This window comes from Sardina pilchardus, chromosome 2 (genome assembly GCF_963854185.1).
Source record: "Sardina pilchardus chromosome 2, fSarPil1.1, whole genome shotgun sequence".
Classification (NCBI taxonomy): domain Eukaryota; kingdom Metazoa; phylum Chordata; class Actinopteri; order Clupeiformes; family Clupeidae; genus Sardina; species Sardina pilchardus.
In genome coordinates this window covers 36,759,005-36,771,004 of record NC_084995.1, presented here as the reverse complement: position 1 = coordinate 36,771,004, position 12,000 = coordinate 36,759,005, and the positions used below count along the sequence as shown (strand labels likewise).

Sequence of the window (12,000 nt, the reverse complement as noted above, 5' to 3'; positions counted from 1 at the left end):
CAGCGTGATAAATAAAGTCTTATGTCCCTTCACAGCGTGATAAATAAAGTTTTATGTCCCTTCACAGCGTGATAAATAAAGTCTTGTGTCCCTTCACAGCGTGATAAATAAAGTCTTATGTCCCTTCACAGCGTGATAAATAAAGTCTTGTGTCCCTTCACACAGAGATAAATAAAGTCTTGTGTCCCTTCACAGCGTGATAAATAAAGTCTTGTGTCCCTTCAGAGTGACTCCATGTCCACATGTGTCCACAGGCATCCATGAGGACTACCAGCTGCCCTACTACGACCTGGTGCAGTCCGACCCCTCCGTGGAGGAGATGAAGAGAGTGGTGTGTGACCAGAAGCTGCGGCCCAACATCCCCAATAGGTGGCAGAGCTGCGAGGTATTGACACAAAATCCTTTTTCTCTCCACTCTAGACTGTTATTTTTTAAATCCATGTCTATACCTTGGAGCCTGATTTGAAGCGTTCTGTCTGGTGTTTGTGGCCTCCCCTCCCACAACTTTTGAGTGGTGTGTGTGTTAGTCTTTCAGTTCTACTTAGCCTTGCGCTGCCAGCCTGCATCTCACGATTTCAGCTTTTGCAACAATGTGCTTCCAGCTTGATTTCCCTTGACTCCTCTCAACAGAAGGATGTACAGCTATAGAGACACTCTGAAGAAACAAAGAATGCTATCTCTCTTTACTCTCTCTCTTTCTCTCTCTTTCTCTCTTTATCTCTCTACTCTCTTTTCACTCTCTCTATCTCTCTCTTCTCTCTTTTTACTCTCTCTCTTTACTCTCTCTCTCTTTTTACTCTCTCTCTTTATCTCTCTCTTCTCTCTTTTTACTCTCTTTATCTCTTTCTTTTCTCCTTTTACTCTCTCTTTTTACTCTCTCTTCATCTCTCTCTTCTCTCTTTTTACTCTCTCTTTATCTCTCTCTTCTCTCTTTTTACTCTCTCTCTTTTCACTCTCTCTCACATACACATTCAACATCTGATTTGAAATCTCTCTTCTATTCTTTCTCTACCATTCAGTTTCCCTCTCTTCTTTTACTTATTTATCCTATGCATATACTTTGCATCTCTCTCTCTCTTTCTCTCTTTCCTTCTGTCTCTCTCTCTCTTTCTCCCTCTCTCTCTCTCTCTTTCTCTCTGTCTCTTTCTCTCTCTCCCTCCCTCACTCTCCATCAGCCCGCTGCTTCATCTCACTTAGCTGCCGAGCTCGTCACTGCATCTGTAGCGATGCGCTTTTTTATTGCTGGGAAACAGACAATTAGATTACAGCCAATTTGCAGTCATAAAAGCCAGGCTAATCTAATAGTCCCTCTTGTGCCGGCGCGGGCTGCCAGGCCGAGGGCCGTAAGTAAAAGACACTATTGATGAGTGGGCTGCTGAATATTAAAGAGGACTGCTTGGATTTCCCTTATTCACTTTCTCAAGCCTGCGGGGAGCATATGGGCACACACACGGTAACGGTGTGTATACATACAGAACATACATGCATACACACATACATACATGTGCATACATACTTGCACACAGTACATACAGCATAATGTTGTAAGGACTTTGTACTGTGTGTATGTACATGTGTTTGTATGTAGGGAATACATCAGGCATGCAAACTGCTCACCTTTCGGCGAAATTCGCCGTTTTGAATCAAAAATAGGTGACTTACATGATTCGTGCAGATCCGATGAGAAAATATTTAGGGGGGGGGGGGGGGGGGGTCAAGGTGAATTGAATTTACAACTGAGTTTAAAAATCATGCGCAGACGCTAATGCATCTTGAGATGTTTCCAGAGCCGCATTTAAAACGTGTCTGATCAGCAAGGGATGCGTGAATGTAGCCCTTATGCGTTTAATAAACATTAGTGGAAGCTAATTGTTGACAAAGACGCAACGAACAGAACGCGCAGATAGATGCGTCTCAGGTGGAATAGTGATTCTGGACAGATGGAGGAGATGCCGAGGGATTTCACAGGTGGGCTAGTTGAAACTTTCAACTTCTATTAGAGAAAGACGCTGAGTGAAGCAACGGGCATAGGTTGTTTTCTTCTAATGTTATGAAAGTCAGCGAAATTAGACAAAAATGTAGACATAATAACTAACGAGTTATTTTGATGAAGAATACGTGCAGTTTGAACCATCTAGATCGGCAAAAGGTGAAGCAAATAGGCAGACTTTATCAGTATATCAAAGGCTAATGTGACAGTTGAATTAAATGCTCATAAACTGGTCTGGTTTGTTTTGTCCGGAGACGTAGTTGATTGACATGCTAATGCTGTGTTTAAGAAACGTGGGCCCTGTTACTCGAAGCACACTGCGCATAGACCTTGCGCAAAGCCTACGCAAAAGATCTGCAACTCAAATGATTCGCTATAGTAACGTAGCCAAAAAAAGTTGCGACTGCTTCAGACCACACGTAACGCACGTAACCGTTTGAGTGTGTGTGACTTGCGACAAGTTTCAGTTACACCCGGATCATTACGAGTTCGTAAGCCATGCGTAACGAAAATTTACATTTGATTGTCGAGTTACAGGACCCTGATCAGTAGCCTAGTCTGTGCCTACAGGTAGCCTACAGTTTAATATGTAATATGAAGACAGTTCACATAACTTTATTGGTTGGTTAAACACACTAGCACAATATAAACCACAAGTAGCCTAGGCTGCATATTAAAACATTTAAAAACAATTTGAAAAAATGAAGCCTAGCTATCTACCCTATTTTATATAATAATATTAGGCCTAGTTTGAAATAGTGTGTCTTAAGCAAGTTTATTGATTACCTGGTTTGGTCCAACAAATATTCAGACTTAGTTTAAAGGGACACTTCACCGATTAGCAGCTTTGTATCTTTAGAAAACCAGTCATGTTTTTGAATGGTCGTGCATCATTCCCTCATTTTGCCTTGAGATGGGAGAAATACGGATTTCAGTGAAACCCATGAATAGAACTTCCTGCTTTCAATGATGATGATTTTTACATCATTGAAAGCAGGAAGTCCAACATTGAAATCAGTATTTCTCCCATCTCAAGGCAAAATGAAGGAATAATGCATGACCATTCAAAAACATGACTAGTTTTCTAAAGATACAAAGCTTAATGCTAATCGGTGAAGTGTCCCTGTGTCCATTAGGCCTATGAAATCATCAGAAAAGAAAGCGGGTCCGTCACACTTTGGAAGATTTTTTTTTCGCACGGGGGGGGGGGGGGGGGGGGGGGGGGGGGTCGGAGAAGAGTCTCACCTTTTTCACCCCTGACCAGTTTGCATGCCTGATACATACTGTAGCTCGAATTAGACTCCTGAAGATCCTGAGCCTTATTATTTATTTATTTATTTATTTATTATTATTATTATTTATTTTTATTTTATTTATCCCCGCCTGCTACTTTTCCCTTTTTGTTACAGTTTTCCTCAGTCACTGGTGAATTTCTCAAATTATCATTAACATTTGCACAACAGCTGCATTTCTCAAAGCAATTAGAGCAAACCGCACTGCATAGTGGATTACTTGCAAAAATGCTCAAAATGCATTGTTTATGCCTCAAAAGCAAATATTTATACAATTGAAACTGTCAGTGCAATCAAACTCACAAGTCCTGACGCTATTGTTTATGTCCTCTGTCAAACTGTTTTGTCTTGTTGTCAATATGACAGTTTACTCTGTAAGCATTTTCTAATGAATAGTGCGCAAGGCAGCACTATGTCCTATTTTAACTACAAAGTTACACATTACTGTGTGTGTGGAGGGGGTTGATTGCAAGACAGTGTATATGTTTCAAAGTTGTTTTTGTTGGCATACATTGTGACAGTATAAAGAAAACAAAGGTTTTTACAGAAATTAAATGCAAATGAAGAATGACCAGCATAGTAAAACCCCCTTGGTCAGAGCTGTGCACCACTGAACAACTTTCTATACATCCTGACATTCCTGTCTGTCAGGTCACATATATTTATATACTGTATGATAGACAGACTATGACAACTAGTTATGACAGCTACTTCAACACATTTGCATGTAATGACACAAGCGACACAATGGCACAAGGCTAATTTCTTTTATGGGGTAGGACTATTCGGCAGGGAACCAGTATACTGCGTTTTGACCAACATGACATTTACAATTGAAAATAATAAAAAATTATAATAATAAACAGAAACTTGTTTAAAATCAGTTGCAGGACGTACTAAAGCATTGCTGTTTGTTCAAGATGCCGAGAAACTGCTTTAATGATGTGAACAAGCGATCAGATGACATGATCAAACGGTTTTCAGAATTTCAATTCTGATCTGAGAAATGTGCCGAAGCAGCTCAGAAGAAGCTCTAACTGTGTGAATGAAGAGTGCATGAACCCAATGAAAAAGGAGGAAGCACAAAGGGACTGGGTCCCGTCTGTGAAGAAGGTACATGAAAATATCACAATGTGCTCACTGGCAGAGGTCAACTACAGTATTTGCTGGTGGTAGACTCTCTCCTAACCATGGTCAGCCTGGTGGCCTAGTATTGTCCTCATGGTCAGGGTCTCGTTCTTGTCTGACTTCAAATTAGACGTGTCAAATTCTCTGCAGTCTGCAGACATGCACGTCTGCATCAATAAGCAGGTTGAAAGAGCAAACCTGGACAGATAAAACGAGCACTTTGCTTGCCTGTGAACAGAGAGAACTTCTCTCTTACGTGTCACATTAAAAATGTTTAAAGTAAAAGTAGTGGTGCACTTGCAAGCTTTTTATGTGCACGTGTATACACACACTCGTATATACATTCATACTTACATAGTCTGTAGTACAGCCACACATATAGGCCCTTCATTTATGAAACGTGCGTACGACCAAAAACAGGCGTAAAACAGGCGTACGCTTACGCTTGTTTCCACACAAAGTATGGCATTTATCAATGTGAACGTGATCGGTGCTATACACTCAAATCTCACGTCTAGTCTGAACTCGCGTACGCACGTTTTTCAGGCGGCATAGCACTGTGCAGCAGTAAATCGCCGGGGGATTACAAAGTTGATGAGTTGAATTTATTTATTTCAGCGTCGTATGGTTTTGTAATGAATGTATTTATAGTATGATGCGTTCTCTCTGTGAAAATAAAGTCTGTTGCGCTTAAATCGCTCTAGTTTATCGCCTTCCTTGATGACAACTTAGCTGTCAAAATTAACAAAGTTCAGCTGGACGTCACTGTGGCTCGAAATCACTAATGATCTCTTTTGGACGTATAATGCACCTTCATGTCGTAAATTCTAGGGGCGAGGCCATTAAAACGAGCACATATAGGGGCGTGATATTTAAATTAAGCTTGTTTCCAGCCGCCACATTTATCAACACACGTTTATTCTTACGCTAGAATTGGAGTGATACGAAAGTTTGGTGAATCACACTCGAGCCTCGTCGTAAGATGGTTTCTGCGCTCAGATATACGCTGGTTTCTACGCTCGCTTTATAAATGTGGGCCATTGTGTGCATATAGATACTCAAAGCAACACAAAGTTTATGGACAGATGTCAGATGAGGACGCGTGTGTGTATGCACACATTGACACGTGACTCAGCCCTGCGCATAGCATAGCGGGCACTCTGCGAGGCCTTGTGCTGGATATAAAGGCACGGCCGGCTGCGCTGCTCCATGAACAGAATGGGCTGTCTAGACATGAGCAGCCCTGGATGGAGCACTGGCCTGAGGAGCCATGCAGGCTTTCTTCCCATTCTGCCTCCATTCAGAGGCACCTCTCCGCTGCCCACACGATTCAGTAGCCCACAGTAGGCACACAGATCTCCAAGGCTGTGGAAAGAACTCGGGCATCGGAAGAATTTTGCTTCAGTACTGCACTGGTGCCAGTCTCACTGATACTTGAGTGATTGTCGTGATTGTGGCTCAGACTAGGGATGCCATTGAGGTTGATCTTTGTTGTGTGTTGTTTGTTTTTCCTCAGGCGTTGCGTGTGATGGCCAAGATCATGAGAGAGTGCTGGTATGCCAACGCGGCCGCGCGTCTCACGGCCCTGCGGATCAAAAAGTCCCTCTCCCAGCTCAGCCAGCAGGAGGGAATCAAGATGTAGAAAGAGAGGGAGAGAGCTCATGGACCATTCTCTCTCTCTCTCTCTCTCTTTTGCTCTCTCTCTCTCTCTCTGTCTGTCTATCTGCCCTCACCCCTTCTCTCTCTATCTCTCTTTCCCTCTCTGTCTCTCAGCAATATCTCAGCCTCTTTTGATCCGAGAGTCAGTCAGGGCGGAACTCTTCTCTGTTCAAGTATTTATTGTCCATCAGGGTCCAGAGCCCAGTCCAGCTGGGCTTAAGCTTTGATGCAGCTGTCGAGGGGCGGGAGTGACCAAGCGGCAAGGCCACCTTCATGAGAAAGCTTGGCGGCCGGCGTGCGCACAAAACCCTCATGAAGGCGCTGGCGTGGACCCGGCTCTCTGGAGCTACGGCGTGGCGGGAGGGGGTGGGGGGGGGGGGCTGTGGGCCACTCTGTGTGGGCAGGAGAGTGTCCCCTCCACCTCCTCCATCAGCACCACCGTCTGCCAGGCGCCAGTGGCCTTTTCTACTTCAAGGCCGCGTCACAGCAGCACAGGAAGACGACGGAAGAGTCCGATAAGCTGAATGGAAAACGCACATCACCTCACTCGCCATCCTCTTTTTTGATACATCTCTTGGGTTCAAAACAGCAATGTACAAAGAGAGACCCGTGCCTCAGCGGACCAGAGGAGAGACATGAGAGGAAATATGGTGTCTTTTCTCAGTCACTGCGTCAGGTACCTACAGCCCCCTGCCCCCCACCTCTGGACTCTGGACGCCCCCTCAAGCCACACAGGGTCCGTTTCATTCTCGAGTGGCACTTGCAGGCAGGGCCTCGTTCAGTGTCTCTGCGGTCACACCACGTGACATATGCAATATGTATGCTCACTGTTTTGTATATATGTATCCATACATGTAGATATTCATTGAGGAAAAAAAAAAACTGCTCGTCATGGTTTTGTATGCTGATGTATTTATGCGTACGTACATATGGGCAGGTTGACACGGTGTGGTGTGTATGTGTGTGTGTACATGCGTACAGCTGTAGAGATCATTGATACCTCTGTATTTTTTCACATTTACTGCGGTGTTGTTTGTTTGTGTTGCAAACCATGACATGGTGTTCCCACTGTGCTCATCTGACCTTTGACCTTTTTTGGATCATTTTGATGGTTCGGTGTGAGGACCTCCGAGCTGTTGCGTGTGTGAGTGTGTGTGAGCGACGGTGAGCTCGTGTGGGTGTGTGCGCTGTTACATTGTCTCTGAAAATGTTGCCAGAGTGTAGCGCGCTCACCGCGTTTTAGCTGGTCTTTGGTCTGTGACCAAAACAGAGTTGTGTCAAAGTGACAGGTTGATTGACAGGTTTATCGGTAGCAGTGAAAGGTGAACTAGCAAGGGAGGTTTTAACAAGCGGTGTGTAGACTAGTTACAGTATATTCGTGTCCATTCAGGACTCGAGTCACCGTAACACTCACAGAAGTAAAGAGCAGTGCTTTTGTGACTTAATATTGACCTGACACATGAGAATGAAAATATCTCATGTGCTCTCCTTATGAAGATGATAATATGTTCAGTAATAATTGGCCTTTTTTCTTTGTTGCTTGTCAAAGATGGCATTTTGACATTCACCCATGCCATGTTCACGTCAGCATTTACTGTAACAGCATTACCTTTTATATCTGAAAACATAATGAACATTTGCATAATTTAGTCATGTAGTCCTCTGTCCTTTTTTCATATCGTTTCATGTTTCGTGTGTCCATGCTGCCTTTTCATCATTAGAAAAGCCAATTTTTATTTGGCAGATTACTTTTTCTCATATAGCTGTTACAACCCTGATTAGACCATTAAGACAGCTGATCGTCTTTGACAGTGCTGTCTAAAGCAGTAAGGTCTTCACCTAGCTGACCTCTTAATTGCCAGAGGTCATCTTCTGTGTGGGTTGAATCTGTGAATTATGAATATGTAGCTGCTATAATGTGTGACTTTATGGATTCCTAAGGTTCATTATGGGCAGGCTTACAGCAGGAAGCTTTGCCTCTCTATTTCAAAAGAGACAAAAAGAGTCTTTTACAGGCATTGTCAGATGACGTGTGTGTGTGTGTGTGTGTGTGTGTGTGTGTGTGTGTGTGTGTTGGTTGGTTGGTTGGTTGTGTGTGTGTGTGTGTGTGAGTGAGAGAGAGAGCGAGAGAGAGAGAATATGCTAAGAAGATGAGGTTATGTCACATTACGTTTTGAAAGGAAAGCATTGCATTGATGTGCTTTGGGGGAGCTCAGTGCCTCGAAAGTGCCTGAAATTCTCTCGTGCCATTTTGCACCATGCATACAATATGTTTTGTTGGATTTCAATAGCTCAATTACAGTGCAGGGTGCTGGTCCTCCTGGTCTTATCAAGGCATTGTCGTACTGTGTTCTGTTGTCGAGTGATTTTTTTATTTTTATTTTTTTAATGAGGTTTAAGGACAGGATCATGCATTCATGCTGCTATGATATACGGTGAACCAAAAAAAACAAGCTCCTCTGTTCCAGAGAGGTAAGACCAGGGGCCTGCCTTGCCTACCAAGCAGCTCGTGGAGACTCTCCTTTGAACCTCCACTGACACTTTCTCTCTCCTATAGCATCCATTGCTCTGCTCCTGTGCAGCATTCCAGAATCACCAGCAGCCTATTTTTGCTTTTTCTAAAACTCGATGGTCAAAAAGCTCCCATCCAGGTACTCTCCTCTCAGACATCCAGGTATTCTTCTACAGCCTCTTAAGCCTCACCAGCTCTGACTGAACCAACCTACACATCCTCAGCTCAGTATTGCCTTCTCATGTGTACACAACCTTTTGTGTATCTGAGTGTGTGCGTGTGTGTACACACACGCACGCACGCACGTGTGTGCGTCCGACGTGTGTATGCGCGTGCATTCGTGTTCATTGGTAGCCAACGAGTTTTTCCCCGAGTTCTTTCTTGACTGGCGTGGCTTCCCGTGGTGACTCTTCGTGCTGTGTCGCTGTGTTAGCGCTGTTGTCTGGGCGAGTGGTCAGACTGATGGAGTGGTTTGGCGTCAGCCAGACTGCCATCGAAAATGTGTGCTACTGTGCCATTGTCGGTTACTAAGATGGCCATTGCCTTTTGTCACCCTTCTGTGACCCAAACCTAAATTGCAATTTACTAAATGACTAAATGCATTATTGTGTCTGACATTATATTCGGTGGTTATCAGAGGAGAAGAGGCATCCTAGTCACTGCCTGGAATACATATGCTTTAATATGCAAGGGGGAGAGTTAAATGATCATCTGGATTTAAGGCAGATTGAAATAGAAGTGCCTCTAGCTTTTCTAAGCATTGTGCAATCTTTAGTATATAATGTTGTTGTAATGGTCCTCCTTACAAAGTTCGCCAGTAAACTGACAAATAACAGAAACAAGTGATTTAGACATAGTATCTGCATTTTTGGTTGTGCCTCAAAGCAATTCTTAATCTAACTGTAAACATTCCATAATTTAGCCCTAGTCTTAAGGATGCAAGAGACTAACAGTTTTGTTGATTTGATAGGAGTAAGTACAGTACATTCATACAAAAAAAAAAATGCAAAAAGGCTTGGACCTGAGCTTGTTCTGACAGGACATTGCGGATGCATATACAAAATACCTCTGTTTTTCATGCATTCCTGGATTGAAGGAACATCCAATGGAAAAGGTTTGGGTACAGATAGGGGTTATGCTGTAACAACTGTTCACAACATTACCACAGTTGCTTTGCTGCTCAAAGGCCACTGCATACAGGCTTCTGGAAGATTTCTCTTTTTGTGCTTAGTGCCTAGTTTCTTCATGAAGCATGTTGACCCTTTGGTTAGTTTTCTTTTAAGTGTCTTGTGTTATGATGTGATCAAGAGAGCATAATTGTAATTGAAGAAGTTTGAAGTCTCAAAATCTTGAAAGCTTATTTAATCTCAAATGAAAACGATAAGGCGTAAAAAAAAATACCTCTCTTGTTTAGACCAATGTTTTTGTTTACCTCAGTGTGTATAAAGTTTTTATTGATTGTTTTATTTTGTCCTCTAGATCTGACTATTCATGTCTATGTCATATCTACATTGTTGGGGGGGGGGGTTGAAATGCACATACAGTCCGTTGTACTTTTTGGGGGGATCGGGAAAATTGAATTGTAGCAAAGATGTTGTTCTCTCTTATTCATACCCTTGCAGTATTTGATGGTTTGCATATGAAAGAATGTTGATTTTTCTCTCAGTTGATGTCCTTGTTCTTAGAGCAGAACAGAGCCTTGTTTAATGGGTCATTCTCCATTGGTCAAAAGGATGGTTATTCTCTGACCTATTCTAAGGTCACCCTCTATCCTTAGCTTACAGTGTTTTGTTTGTTTTGTAAAGTGCACAAAGGAAGGAATGTTCAATGTGGGAAGCTAGAAGCCAGTTGATTATGTATGGTTCCAACTAACATTAGCAAGGTAGAACGTTATGTTAATAAATTATGTTAATAAATCTTTACTGTTGAATGTGGCTCATGTCTGCATTTCTGAGGCAAGAACAATTTGAGGAAATCTGAGGAATTGAAATGGCATGTACACAAAACACGCCTCTTCTCTGAAACTCCTGGCTTTATGTTGAATATAAATGGGCCCGAAAATGACCATCCTCTGTTTACACAACACATGTTTGCAGTGACTATTTTGCTGATTGTATTGATTGAATAGGTTCATATCAGGATGGAAATGTGTATCTCTGGCCTGTTGTTACAGTAATCTAAATGAGATGCATTCCCTCTAAAGAGAAGAGAATTGTTCCACCATGCTAACTGTCACTGAAGACCTTGACTAAATAGATGTACCCTCCTACAAAATGCAGCGGGATGAAAGGGAGCCAGTAAAGCAATAGGCAGGCAGAGTCAAGACAAAAATGAAAAATCAAATCTGCAATGGTCAAATCTCTGAGCTGCCGAGGCACCATGTTGGAAAACACTGTTCACAAAATGATTTGTTGTCATTTTTTTGTAGAGCCTGGTGCATCATGGAGAAAGAGCTGAGGCAGATTTAGCTGTTGAATGATGAAACACAGCAGGCCTGTTTACAAGTGTATAACTAAAAATACTTCAGGACAGTAATGCCCTTCATCGGCTGCCTCAAGTCATGTTCGTAGAGATCAGATAGCATAGGATAAAGCAGTCTAAGTCGAAAGGCCTGTACAAGAACAACAGTTTATGATAAAAAAAAAAAAAAGTTACTGATATGTATGAAGACGTAAATAACGGACACAATTCTACTTAAGAATATGACAAATCAGGCCTATATTTGTACAAAATGAATGTCTACTCAAAGATAATGAGCATCAATACTTGGCATTAATATAAATTGATGAATGACATGCATGATGTGAGTAGGGTTTTATTTTATTCATAGTATTAACCTACCTCCTCTTTAAACATCCTTTCCTGACAAACAACTTAAGATTGGCCAGCATTACTTACTTACTCAAGTACACTATTAAAAATAATGTGTTGCCCTTATCTGGACCCGGCCATGTGTTCAAATAACAACGTAAGTTATGGTATTTTCAAGATACATTGTGTAACAAATAAAAAAGGAAACAACACAAACTGTGTTGTTGTCCCTATCTGGACACGGAGATGCGTTAAAAACAACGCAAGTTGTGTTATTTTCAACACATGCGTTTTAAGAGTGTATAGGTAGTCAACCAGAAGATCTCTTTTCTTTGTAGGCTGGTCATGTTCCCTGGCCTGTATGCAACATTAGCCAGAGTATACTCAAACTTTTATGAGGTCTGCCATATAAATAAGTCATAACGTGCCGAAGGGCATGGCGGGGTCAGTCTGTCTCTTTCAATTGCCCTTCATGATTGGGGAGGCTTATTCTCATCTCTGGAAACTAACGGGCCCAATCAGTGGATCCGATTTTAAATGTATTATTCATGAAAGGTTCGGGAGAGTTTTACATTTCCACCTACTGAATTTCACAAAAATGACATATC

The 12,000-nt window shown here is 42.3% G+C and overlaps 1 protein-coding gene across 1 annotated transcript in view; it reads left to right on the top strand.

Annotated features, from left to right (window-relative positions):
- The window catches only part of LOC134072702 (TGF-beta receptor type-1-like), a 26,218-nt gene extending 15,707 nt beyond the window's left edge, over positions 1–10,511 (top strand). Inside the window, exons 8-9 of the mRNA XM_062529512.1 lie at positions 255–385; positions 5,927–10,511. Coding sequence (XP_062385496.1) covers positions 255–385; positions 5,927–6,052 — 257 coding nt within the window. The 3' untranslated portion in view covers positions 6,053–10,511. The remainder of the gene's footprint in view (positions 1–254; positions 386–5,926) is intronic.
- The last annotated feature ends 1,489 nt before the right edge of the window (positions 10,512–12,000 follow it).